Source organism: Podarcis raffonei, chromosome 8 (genome assembly GCF_027172205.1).
Source record: "Podarcis raffonei isolate rPodRaf1 chromosome 8, rPodRaf1.pri, whole genome shotgun sequence".
Lineage (NCBI taxonomy): Eukaryota > Metazoa > Chordata > Lepidosauria > Squamata > Lacertidae > Podarcis > Podarcis raffonei.
In genome coordinates this window covers 13819440-13833657 of record NC_070609.1, presented here as the reverse complement: position 1 = coordinate 13833657, position 14218 = coordinate 13819440, and the positions used below count along the sequence as shown (strand labels likewise).

The window sequence follows — 14218 nt, the reverse complement described above, 5'->3', positions numbered from 1 at the left end:
CCACACTGGAAGAATGGCAGATGAAGGTGATGGACTACATGGGCTTGGCAGAAATGACGAGCAGAATCCGAAACCAGGGAAGAGAAGCGGCGGAAGAAGAATGGAAAAAGTTCAAGGACTATTTAAAGAAATATTACAAAATTAATGACAGTTAAAATGATGTTGGATTAAAATAAATGGTTACTATTAGTATTGGTTAAGACAAAGAGAATAAGGATGATTAACATAAATTTATAGTAAAATAAGGGAAAGATTCGCTGAATAATTATAAGAATTTGGAATACAGAAACGGGAGGCAAGAGGAAGTCGAGGAAGAAAGGTTAAAGAAATTAGGATATGAAATGGTACTTGTTTTTTGTTCTGTTATTGTTTGTTGTTTATTTATGTATGTTTTGTTTGCATTAATATAAAAATTGTTTAATAAAAATATTATAAATAAAAAAAAATGAAAGCGGAGGTAGAACATAGACATTGTGGGTTATTTTGCCCTGCCTGAATTTGTCAAATCCTCTTTTCAAGTAGTCTAAGCTGCTGGCCATCACTGCCTCCTGTGGAAGTGAATTCCATGATTGAACTATGAACTGCATAAAATTTTATACAGCACATAGCTTCTGAACTGCACTAAGCATGGTTTTTCCCCTCCTTTCAACTATCTCAGGTAAAATATTTATGAAATTATGGAGTAATTAAAAAGTAGAATACTTTTCTGTCTTCTTTAACTTTATTACACGCAAGCAAAATGAATGTCACAGTCCAGTTTACATGCGGTTGATGTCCCGGCTGAGGATGTTGGGACCAGGGGCAAGACGGCTGGGTGGGTGCAGGAATGAGAGTCCAGAAGCTAGGAGTCCGGAAGCCAAGAGTCCAAGGGTCAGAGAACCAGGAGTCATGAAGCCAAGGGTCCAGGGGTCCGGAAGCCAGTAGTCAAGAAGCCAAATGCAGCAAGGCAGGAAGTGTGTTGCTGTGGCAAAGGGGCAAAGGGAAATGCTGACCTAATATGCCTTCCTGGCTCTTGCCACCAGCTGCTGTGAGTTACCAATTGGCCTCACCTGTGCGGCCGCACCTTGCCTCTTCAGAAAAAACTTAGGAAAGCCCCAGTCCTGAGAAGCCCTACCGGTCACAGGCCCTGGCTCCTGAACACACTCCTGCCAATAAATAAGATCAATTAGATTATCTTCTCCAGGACAATCCTTCCAGCCAAATATATTTATTGGGATGGTTGGGAGGGGACACTTGAGAAGCACCTTTGGCTATCAAGAAAGGAGTTGCATTGCTAAGTAGGTCTAACATGAAGTAAAGAAAAACACCCTAAGATAGACAGCTTAGTGCAGAATGTCCTCTGTGACTTTTGTACTGTGTGGCTAAAAAATGCCTTGAGTGGTGGTATGAACAGGAAATTGCTCTGCATCCAAAGCAATGGAAGAAGAAGAAGAAGACAGGCAAAAAGAGAGCACAGCCAGAGCAGTTTCTAGCGTGTCAACTGGGGAGAGAGTCATGAGGCCACAATGGAAGTGAGCTACTGCCCTCCTGTCATGATAGTCCTGTACCCTTGCACAGGAGGGGAGAGACTTCATCAGGCAAGGCCTCCTTCCACCTGCCTTGCCCCACCCCCTGGCCCTGGGATTCTTCATAAGGAAACAGTGCCTGGAGGAAGAACTGTGAGGGGAGAGACTTCATCAGACAGGGCCTCCTTCCACCTGCCTTGCCCCACCCTCCAGTCTCTGCTTCTCATTTTGTATTGTATTATGTTGTGCACTGTGGTTTGCTGTTGTTTTATTGATTGGAGTTTAGAAATTACTTATTGTAACTGATTGAGTGGATTTCTGTTTAATTTTGAAATGCTGATATTTAATATTATTCTATATTATTTTAATGAATGTTGAATGTTATTTTATTTGCATATTGTATATCGTATCATGCATATTGTCTTATTTATATGATATTAGCTGCTCTGAGCCTGGCTTTGGCTGGGGACAGCGGGATACAAATAAATTTTATTATTATTATTATTATTATTATTATTATTATTATTATTATTATTATCTGATCAGCTGCTCCAAGAAGGATGCTGTAGTATTTCACAGTTCTTCTCACCTTTTGAAAATGGAAGATGGGATTTGAAGCTGGTATAAACAACTAGCTGGGTTCAATTCAAGACAATGTGGCTAAGGACAGTCATCACTAAACAGATCAGCTGAGTCAAAGTATCACTCCCTGTCCCAACAATCTGACACAATTAGAATAAGGAGGGACAAAGTTCCATAAATTGATTTAATTAGCTCTCAGTGATGATCTTGGAGCCATTGTATTCTATTCAGTGTGTACCGGTGTGTCCCTGGCACCTTTCAACAGTCTTGAGCTATGTCTAGCTTTGGCAGCTGAGCAGTCACCTGAGCAGTACCTTGAGACTCTCATTGCACTTTGATTAGTGGCCTGAAAGATCAGAAAAAGTATTTCGCTCCTTCCAACTCAGTAAGACTTCACATCAAGCAAGAGGAAAGACAGAGGCACTGGCTCGGAAAAGACCTTTATCCATGAAGGACCCAGCAACTTCCCATAGACCTTGGATGTGATACTATTAACAGTTTGTGCACATGTCTATAGCAAATGAGGGCTAGAGGTAGGCACTGAAGAATATGGTTGGCCGTATTAGCCATTGCTGTTAGTTGTTCTGCTTTAATGATGGGCATAGTCAGATGACCTCAACTGACTTGGTAGCCTTCTTTGAACAAGTTGCTCATTTGGAGCTGTCCGTAGTCCCTACCAGGGGGAGTTGACACCTTCCCTGCTGCCCTGCACCAATTCATGAGACAGCTGCCTCATCTGCTGACAGATAACCTTCTGTACTCTCACTATCCAAAACCTTTCAGGATTCTTTAAGAAGTTTCTGCTTTAGAATTGCTATGTAGATACAACCTCATAAAACTGAATTGTATGCTTTTAAAATAATAAAAACTTAAAAATTAAGATTACTAAAGAAAAATTGAAGCCTGGCTGCATAAAACAATAAAGTCTCAGAGAAGCGCTGTATTAGATTCAATGTACTGCATCAGATTCAACTTTAGCCACTTTACTAATAATTACTGAAAAACTCTGACCACATGCACACAGTATTCAAATAATCAGTTAGGTTTCCATGCTTTCTGGGAAGTCTACCCTGCAGGGAGGAAGGCTAAATTAATCCTCTGGAGGAACTGAAAACCAAATTTTGGCAAATTCAGAAAATGTGGGCAGGACAGGATTTTGTCTAACTCTTGTATGGAAGCAGCCCTCCCCAAGACTGCCAGCTGTATACTATAGCCTCCAACTGTGACTTCCTGAGAAAAGACAGTGAGAAAAGGACTCACTACTTGTTAGGTGAACTTTGGGTATCAGGTGAAGGTGATGGTAAAGGAAAATGACCCCTGGATGGTTCACCCCAGTTGAATTTGACTTTGGGGTGCGGCACTCATCTCCACTTTCAGGCCGAGGGAGTTGGTGTTTGCTTGCAGACAGCTTTATGGCCCATGTCGCCAGCATGACTAAATCGCATCTGGTGCATAGAGGACTGTGACGAGTGCCTGAGCGCACATAAACACCGTTTACCTTACCTCAGCTGGGGTATCTATTTATCTACTTGCACTGGTATGCTTTTGAACTGCTCATTTGGAGGATTTGGGACAGAGCAAGAGGAGCTCACCCGTAGTACTGATTCGAACCGCAGACCTTCTGATCAGTAAGCCATTGAGGTTCAGTGGTTTAGGCCTCAGCACCACCTGCATCCCTTTGGGTATTAACCCAACATGTACACCTAGGTCCCACTGCTCCATGTTTTCCCAACATTTTCGTGGCAGGTCAGAATCCCCCGCAAGGAATTAAGGATTGGCAGATGTCTGAAGTGTGCCCTTAACCCCATAAAGGCCATAGAATGCCTAATGTTCTTCACCCCAACCTCATCACCTGCCAAGATGCAGAAGAAGCCAATGGGACCAATTTCTGTCTACTTTCTTTTTTCTGTAGCTCTCCATCTCATCAGCTTTGTTCTTATGTATTTCCTCTGGGGCAAAAATAAAAAGCCTCCCGCAAACAGAATTTCCTTTACTTCCAGATACATATCCTTACATTCTACGTATGTCTTACTTGTCTTCACATGAAGAGATTGATTCACCACCCCCACTCTTCTTCTGTGTGGATGCAGTAACAGCTTTTGGGGGTAATTTGGAGCTGAACCAACAATGTCTCTTCCTCAAGTGGCCTTTGCCTATGGCCTGGTACCTCCCACTCGACTGGTTCAGAGAATGGCCATGTTTGTGTAGCTCCCTAATGCAGGAAGCTCCATGGCCACTGATGGCTCCAATCAAGACCTTCCTCATCATTGTGTGGGTGACTAATTCATACCTGGCACTCTTTCAGTCTTTGGCACATTCAACTCCTGAAGTCTCACTTCATCCCTTCTACCTTTTGGAAAGCACGGCCAAGACAGCAGGATCAATTTTACTGCTGAAAGCCTCCATTTCATCCATGTGCACCCACAGCCCTTTCCATATGGATCTATTATCCAGGCTTTTCCTGAAGGAGCATCTCCACCCCTGTCATTCAGTCCAGACACTGAGATCCAGCTCTCAGGGCCTTCTGATGTTCCTCTCACTTTGAGAAGTGAGTTCTGAGGGAAGCAGGCAGAGGGCCTTCTTGGTAGTGGTGCCCACAATTTACAATGACCTCCCATCAAATGTCAAGGTGATAAGTAACTATAAAACCTTCAGGTGACCTCTGAAGGCAGCCCTGCAAAGGGATGTTTTTAATGTGTGATATTTGATTATGCTTCTGTATTTGCTTGAAGCGACCCAGAGTACCTGCGGTGACCTAGTCAGATGGGTGGGGTTAAAAAAAGTGAAAAATTACTATTATTATTATTATTAGGAAGAAATCTGAGAAGTGTCTATGAACAACTACTGAGACCATAGAGAAATAATTCCGACAATTCTGACAGTGAGCTTTGAATTTCAGTATGTCCCTCTTTATCTTTGGTGGTGAAGAAACAACTCCCATTCCCAGACCTCCCTGAACTATTTGTTCCCAAGTGTTCCCTCTGACACAAGTCCATGGCCTATAAATCCATCCAGGTAAGCCTCTACCTGCATCAATTCCCTTTTTGATCCATCTCTGCTCTGAGTGTCCTAATATTTCTAGAATGTTGAAAGCACTCCTGAGCGCATGTCTCCTCTTGGCCCTGCTTTCTCCAGGTAAGATGGGGAACATTTGATAATCTTTAGAGGACACTGAAGAGAACTTGCTTCTTGGGAGGGAAGGGGAGTTAGGAGTGTAGATCAACATCATAGAGAGCAAGGACTGCTGGGTTACCAAGAGGAAATAGAGGAGAGTCAAGTCACGAGATTATTTCTTGTGATGTCTTATACATATACATAGATATACGTAGATTAATTATAGATCTAGATATACATACATATACAGATATAGGGGTGGGTGTAAAATGTGTGTGCGTGAGAGAGAGAGAAAGAAAGAAAGAGAGAGAGAGAGAGAGAGAGAGAGATCTTTTAACATTTGAACATTGGACATTTAAGTGTGTGCAGATGCACACAACCACAAACAGACTGGTAGGTATGGAAACTGGGAGGGAGGGATGATTGCAAAGGCGAGAGATTGCCAGATGAAAATGTTGGGCATGATTTCAAAGTGCAGTGAAAGTGCTAAGAAGGTGAACAATCTTTTCTTTAGAGTGGAGGGGGAGAAAATATGTCTTAGAAAACATGATAGAATAATAATTGCTTTGCAATGGAGGGTAAAAGTTCCTCCGGAATGGGAAGGAAAGAAGACAAAGTATGGCCATAGCACGAAGAAATTAAATACATTTTAAAAAGAAAGAAGCCTTCAATTCTACACCTTGGAACAGATCACATAAACCCTCTAGTGCTGTTCCAGATTCCTTTCTAATACTCATTGGTTGTGGAAATCTGGGGAGCTGAATTTAAGAGAGCGAGTGTGCTGTTGTGATTTGATTGTCAGACAAGGATCCAGGAGACCAGGGTTTGAATCCCCACACAGCCATGAAGCTCACTGGACCAGGCACTATCCCTCGTCTTAACCTACCTGACAAGAATCTTGTAAGGATAAAATGGGGGAGGGAAGAAGCATGTATACAACCTTGAGCTTCTTGGAGGAAGTGGTTGCAGATATATAATTAAATTAGAAAAATTAGAAATTAAGAGCAAGCGAAATTGATAGATTGGTTCAACCGTAGTCCTGGATCCTGTCCTCACACTGGCCAATGCAATGACTATGGGAAGCACACAATTAAGCAAGCAGCAAAACCAAATAATAATAATCTTAATGATAATAATAATCAACTAAGTAATATTTTGTTCCTCTCCTCAGCATTACCTCTGAACTGCAGCTATCGTTTCAAAATCAAAAGTGCTGAACTGACAGATAATGTCTATGATGAACAAGCTTGTGAGTCCTTTCAAGATTTCTGTGCTGCCAGTGCTCTGCGAACAAATATAGGTATGATTTGCTTGACTTTTTGTCTTTTGCTGTTGGATTAGATCCAAGTTAAGATAGTTGAACTTTAAGGGCTCTAGTGGCATATAGAAGTTGATGGTGGGGCAACTCACCTATGCAAAAAGTGAGATGAGGAAGCTGTGGTACTTCAGCTTTAGATGAATTAGAACTCCCATCAGCCTCAGCTAGCCTGGCCACCAGTCAGGGATGATGGGAGATGTAGTCCAACAACATCTGGAGGATCACAGCTTCCCAATCCTGAAGTAAGGAATGGCAGTTTGTAGTTCGCCTTGAGTACCAAAATGTCTTGGGGCAATCCTAGGGGGATGGTGGTGCACACTTGACCATATTTCCGAACATCACTGCTACATTTTTGGAGGGAGAGGGGCAAGGGGGCAGTGAGGTTGGTGCAGTGCAAGTTTCTTGTCAAGTGTCTTGCGTTGGGCACACAGGAGTTCAGGGAAGCATTTTCCCCAACCTGTAAACTGTTATGATCGACTAGCAGAGAGAGTACAGTGCATGTCAGATGTATTTATATTTTGTCACTGCAGAACCATAAAAGCAGAGGCTGGTCATTTGGATTGAGGAGGCAAGAGACCCCTGCTTGTGGCAAAGAGCAGAACTCTTAAATGCCTGCAGAAAACTTTTCTGTTCCACCGGGGTGGGGTAGAAATTAACAACAACAACAACAACAACAACAACAACAACAACAACAACAACAACAACAATTTACATTTAATATAGTTTTTATTGTATCTTTTATGAATTATTACGGAAAAAATATTTTGATATTTTTCCTTTTCTGATATAGCCATGCACACACATTGACATAAATAAACAGCACCTATCTTTAGAAAGCCAAATTGAATAATACTTTCCATATTGTTAGTTGGAAAATGTCCTGATTCAGTCGACTCAGAAAATTGGAACCATTACAATTAATGTGCCTTAGGAGCAACGGACCTGCATATTTCTTCCAGATCTAGATATTTCTTTCACATTCTTTTTCATAGGGAAACCCCAAGAGCAACTTTTAAATAGATGCTCGTTATCCCGCGATTGCTTCTCAGGTGATTACAGCTTCACTGCAGGGAATGGTAAATTCTTTCAGACAAAGAATGACTGCTGCAACACTGAACTGTGCAACAATGCAACTCTCAGCCGTAAGTTTCTGAAGCATTTTAGAATCCTTAGCATGTTAGGGCTTTGCACTGGACTTGGCCAAGGCTTGGATCCTTAGTCAATCAGCAGTACTCAGAGGACCTGTGCCTTATTCAAATGGGGTGAGCCAGCCCCAGATGGCTACAGGTTGGGTTGAGCAGTACAGCACTATGAGGGCGTCTCAAGGGGTGGAGATGGAGAGGCAAGGATGAGGAGCAACTGTGAAAAAGAGGGACCTACTAGGCAGCTACATCTCTCTGACTGAGAAGGGATGGGTTGCCTTTCCAACCAGGCCTCTCCTTCTTCCTGCCCCTTGAAACAGCACAATGGAGGTGCCAGTGCCCCTTGTCCCAGCCATGTTTTTGCTGGATGTTAAGATATTGTTACACACCGTCCCTATATCCAAGTGATTTGAGATTCCAGAGGTACCTGGTGTGCTTTAACCAAGGGTATGTGTTTCCTGTGGGACCATAATGCACAAAGGACACTGTGATATGGGGTATTTATAATATGGGGTATTTATAAATATATACAACCTGAGGCTTACAATGAAGACATCCACCAGAAGATGTCCTGTCCCTCCCATAGACACTGCAGCATCCTCGCCTTGGCAGCTTTCTTTTCTTGAGAACGGTCACATCCCACTTGTGCAGATCAACTAGCAGGAGTTTTCACTGGGATTTTAAATCGATCCCTAGCCCAGGCTATTGTTCCATCCTGCCTAAAGTCCTCTATTATCGTTCCAATAGCAAAAAAACCTAACCCGGAAGATCTGAATGACTTTCGTCCAGTAGCACTCACACCTATAATCATGAAGTGCTTTGAAAAGCTGGTACGAAATCATGTCATTGCCTGCCTACCAGAGGGACTGGACACATTCCAATTTGCTTATAAAACAAAAAGATCGACAGAGGACGCTGTGGCGATTGCCCTCCATGCCGTCCTTGCACATTTGGAGCAGCGGGGGGGTTATGCCAGACTGCTTTTTTTAGATTTCAGCTCGGCATTTAATACCATTCTACCACAGCGTCTGATGTCTAAACTGGAAGATCTGGGGCTTCCGTTATCACTTTGTGGGTGGATATTGGACTTTTTGTCAGACCGCTCCCAGAGGGTTCGGTTGGGCCCTTATACCTCTAAAATGCTTAAGACTAACATAGGAACACCACAGGGATGCGTACTCAGTCCGCTCCTTTATATTCTCTACACGTACGATTGTGTCGCTGCTCACCCTAGTAATAGGGTTGTCAAATTTGCAGATGACACAACCGTGATTGGGCTCATCCCTGAAAGGGAGGGTGAAACGCACTATAGAGATGAGGTGGAGCGGCTGACAGAGTGGTGCAGAGCTAACAACTTGCTCATAAATACAAGGAAGACAAAGGAGCTTGTGGTGGACTTCAGGAGACAGAAGAGCAATATCCAGCCACTTTTGATTGATGGGGTCTGTGTGGAGAGGGTAACAACGTTCAGATTTTTGGGCATTGAATTACAAGAGGATCTGTCCTGGAGTGTCAACACAAGGGGGCTTGTGAAGAAGGCGCAGCAGAGACTGTACTTTTTGAGAATTCTAAGGAAAAACCATCTTCCGCAGAAACTGCTGCTTGCCTTCTATCACTGTGCCATTGAGAGCGTGCTCACTTATGGCTTATGTGTGTGGTACGGAAGCTGTACTACCCAGGACAGGATGGGGTTGTGCAGAGTTGTTAAGGCAGCAGAGAGCATTGTTGGCTGCCCACTCTCCACCTTAGAGCAGATTTATGCCACAAGGTGCCATAGGAAGGCACTGGACATAGTAAAAGATCCATCGCATCCTGGTCACTGTCTCTTCGAGCTCCTGCCGTCGGGACGGAGATACAGGACGATGAAGACAAGAACGAGCCGTCTTAACAGCTTCTTCTCCAGAGCGATCTCAGCCCTGAATGGGAAGCCTGGACTTTGAAAGTCATCTAATCTTCCTTGCTGTACTATACTGTATTGTTTTAATTAGTGTTTTTATGGAGCAGTCGAGTAATTTCGTTGTCCCTGAGAGGGGGCAATGACAATAAAGATATTATTATTATTATTATTATTATTATTATTATTATTATTATTATTGTTGTTGTTGTTGTTGTTGTTGTTGTTGTTGTTGTTCTAGATTTGCTGACCTAATGCTGGTCTTATTACTACACATGGAGAAGCCCCCATTCCTTTGATGTCTTGCTGTCTTAATCTGTTATTTTAATCTGTTATTTTAATGATCCACTTTCCCCAAACGGTCACATCAGAAGTAGATTGGTTCAGAGATAATTCATATTATTTCCTAGGATTAAGAGGTATCTAAGGAGACACAATTTAAGAATTTTGCCCAGATTATTTAACCCAGTGGATAAGTAAACAACAACAACAACAACAACAACAACAACAACATCAACAAACTGGTCCAAGAATACAAAGTTCAAGACACCTTTATAACACTCCCCATGCACGATTACCCTGTGAACGATCTATTTCAACCAATATAACTGGATATCTAAGGTCATGAACAGCTCATAATTAATTTATGGTCCCTTCAAGTTAACTTTCAATTGAATATTCCAAAAATGAACCTTACAATCCACCTATCTTATTCAGGTGTCCTCCTAAATCACCCTTGAGCTGGTTCTGGTCAGTTTTTTAATTGGGAAAATAAGCACTATCTAAGCTGGGAGTTATGAGAGTGCATAAGATAAGTCCCTACCTTACAGCGTTCTCTTAAATTAATTTTTTTATTTATTGAATTTATATACCACCCTATACCTGGGGGTCTCAGGATGGTTCACAGAAACTCATGGATAGCTCATTGTTAAAGAGCAGGAGAGAGAGAGAATCTCCATACAAAAACAGGGGACTATATTTTCAGAGAGGTTACACCGTAATAGATGGCATGAAAACCTTCAGGGAGATTGAGATGGAAAAGAAAGTTCACAATGCCCCACCTCAAATTTGGTAAAGGTCATTCATCTCAGACTCCACTGGTGACTTTATCCTATGGTCAGCCCTGAATGCAGATTGTGCCTTGATCATATTTTATTCAAGAGTACTTGCAGCCCCCCCAAAAAACTGTAAGGCCCTAGGGTTTTTTTCAAAAATATAACAAACAGATACAAAGACAAAGTGATTAGCATGCTCACTATACTTTGGATTTTGGCAGTTCCTGATCGCAACTTGCTGGCTGAAAATGGTCTGCAGTGCCCAGCCTGCTATTCAAATGGAACCAAAAGATGTAAAAGTGAGAAGACCATCAACTGTCTTGAGAATGAGACCCAGTGTGTTGATTTTCAAGGAGCTCTTAATATAGGTAACATTGGTACTCAGACGGGGGGGGGGGGAGCCAACTCATTGGCTGGGTTCTGCAGACTCCCTCCTACTCTCCCTTCCATCCTCTTCAATTCCCTTTCATGTTGCTGGATAAGTGAGAGGGATCAATGGCCCCACTCTGTACCCTTCCTCAGTGTTTCGTCAGAAGAACTCAGACCATTAGTGCAAGGATATATAGCTGTGCATCAGAATTTCCACTCTCTTCTGCCTGCACCTTCTCTTCCACACCTGTAGCTTTGTTTTTGTTTTTTTTGAGGCTGCATCACACTGTGGACTCATGCCAGGTTCACACACTCATGGCTCACACACCAGAGAGGGAGTGTTGTTTTCAAATCTTGCTGTGTGGCCACAGCATGTGGCTTTAAACATGTCCAGGAGATGGCAGGGATAGAATTCCTCCAATTTTTTTTGCAACTCACTTCCCCACAAGAATTTGATTTGGTTAAACTAGCTAATTAGGCCTATTATCTGATTCTCTAATTTCATTATATTTTATAAATATAACCTGTTTATTAACAATCTTTGTGTCTTGAGACTACTTTGGGTATGATGGCAATGTTGATTTACATTTGAGATTTTTTCCCCCTGAACTTCTGATGTTGAAAATTTTGTATATTCATGTTCCAATGAAATTATGATATTTTTCAGATTTCTTAAATATACACATTTATAACTTATTAAAATTCATATCAGGGATGCGGGTGGTGCTGTGGGTTAAACCACAGAGCCTAGGACTTGCCAATCAGAAGGTCGGCGGATCGAAACCCCGCGACGGGGTGAGCTCCCGTTGCTCGGTCCCTGCTCTTGCCAACCTAGCAGTTCGAAAGCATGTCAAAGTGCAAGTAGATAAATAGGTACCACTCCAGTGGGAAGGTAAATGACATTTCCGTGCGCTGTTCTGGTTCACCAAATGACTGTACACCGGCTCCCTTGGCCAATAAAGCAAGATGAACGCCACAACCCCAGAGTCAGTCACGACTGGACGTAATGGTCAGGGGTCCCATTTACCATCACAGGCACAATCTCCAATTCCCTGGATAAAGGACTAATCTCAATATTTCTTTCCTTTCCCCTCCAGCTCTCATTCAGCTCCATAAGTTCACTTTCCAAGGCTGTGGAACAACAGATTTTTGTGCCATCCAGAAAAATGAAAGAAGAACAATCAGATTTGGGAACTTTCTCCTTTTTGTTAAGCAAATAAGCTGTTATAATGATTCACAAATCTCACACCAGCTTGAGCATGAGGGGTGAATAGGACAGTGTAGACCTCCTCCTTGTTTATTCCAAAATCCATAGCAATGAGAGGGAATTGGAGTCCTAGTGGTGAAATCCAGGACTCAGGATCTCTGGTTCTTACTTTTTTGATTTTGGTGGTGGAAAAGGAAAGCAAGTGGCACAGAAAAAGGGGTTAAAATTGCCAGTTTGCATTTCTTGAAGTAGAAAATATTCATCTGGTGTGTGGACATCTTTCCTATTCTGATTGATTGAAGAGGGCTCTGGAAGTTTATTTGTGTGAAAGAAACAAGCAGAAGCTTCCTTCAGAGAAGCTTAGTACAGCTAGGTTAAACTGGTTTTCTGTTATCTCTTCTTCAAGGTCATACAGACTGTAGTAAGAGGCCAGAAGGAACCTGACTTTCACTTTCTCTTTCTATCTCTCTTCCTTTTGGTGTGGTGTTCTGAATATAGTGTTAAGATTTAGACTTATTACAGTGGAGGCTTGGGTTGTGAACATGATCCGTGCCGGAAGTATGTTCGCAACCTGCAGCGTTCGCAACCCGCAGCGCTGCGTATGCGCACATGTGTGTGCACATGTGAGTTGCGATTCGGCACTTCTACGCATGTGCAAAGTGCGATTTAGCGTTTCTTCACATGTGCGACTGCTGAAACCCAGAAGTACCCCATTCCAGTGCTTCCAGGTTTCGGTGTGTCTGTAACCCAAAAAAAACGCAACCTGAAGCCTCTGTAACCCGAGGTATGACTGTGTAAGTTCTTTTAAGTTTATGTTAAGTCTTGATGCAAATGGATTTCTTATGGACAGTGCCAATCCTGAATGTATTGGATTTGTGACTATTATGCTCATTATCCTTCAGTAGCCATAAAGCTCCACCTATTGGCAGAAATCAAAACATTAAGTTTTAGGTTTTTTGCATTATAAAGCCTTCTTTTGAATGCATACTTCAGAATGCGGAAGCTTATAAAGCAGACAGGAGGGCTGAAAGTTACAGGACCATTGGGGCAATCACGGTGAAATTTCAGTATCAGGATTCAGGTTCAGTTTTCCATTCAATGGTGTATCATTCCTGGACTTAGCCATTCATGTCTCCTGACACTGATCTACAGGCCAGGGTCATGGAAACTGGTCTATCTGTTTCTTCTAGTTGCCTTCAGACAGGGTGACATACACAGTAACTCCCCCGCCCAAATTCCTCTGACTGAGCAGCCTGGCAGAACACATTGGTCATGCATACAGCAGGCATCAGTAGTATAAGGATACTACCTCCTGTCAATTGCTTATGAACCAGCCCTCCTGACCTTGATTGATGATGTCATATGCCATTCCACACCAAAAGTCCCTTCCCAGAAGTTCCAACTTCAAGGGCCACCATGAAATGACTTGGAGTGGGGGTCCATGTAACCCATTGTGTTGATGGCACACCACTGCCTCCTTCAAGTAGGCAGGGACCACCCTGTCTTGCAAGAACCTCCCTACATGGTCAACTTTCCCCTCCCTGCTCCTTATGAAGGGAAGTGTGGTGTAGTGGTTAAGAGTGGTAGACTCCTAATCTGGGGAACCGGGTTCATGTCTCCGCTCCTCCACATGCAGCTGCTGGGTGACCTTGGGCCAGTCACACTTCTTTGAAGTCTCTCAGCCTCACTCACCTCACAGAGTGTTTGTTGTGGGGGAGGAAGGGAAAGGAGAATGTTAGCTGCTTTGAGACTCCTTAAAGGGAGTGAAAGGCGGGGTATCAAATCCAAACTCTTCTTCTTTTCCTCAGACAAGAGGGGCAAGGGGCAATGTCCTTGAATCTTACTAGCTGAAACGCTTCCAACATGAGAAAGCTAGACAGTGCTCGGGACACCCCTTGAGATTCATCTGCTGTACCAGTTCCCAGTGGATGCAAGCAACTTCATCCTCAAAATGCTTTGCAAACAGGTCACAGCATTGACATGTCACAAGCACATTCCCCAACTCCCAATGACAGGCCCTCCCCATTTTTAC

At 42.9% G+C, this 14218-nt stretch overlaps 1 protein-coding gene across 1 annotated transcript; it reads left to right on the top strand.

Moving 5' to 3' along the window:
• Positions 1-4110: 4110 nt before the first annotated feature.
• On the top strand, positions 4111-12249 carry LOC128419182 (phospholipase A2 inhibitor and Ly6/PLAUR domain-containing protein-like). Its single transcript, XM_053399598.1, has 5 exons — positions 4111-4192; positions 6373-6501; positions 7512-7661; positions 10832-10978; positions 12077-12249. Exons 1-5 carry the CDS (start codon positions 4111-4113, stop codon positions 12247-12249), a joined length of 681 nt encoding a protein of 226 aa, XP_053255573.1.
• Positions 12250-14218: the final 1969 nt, after the last annotated feature.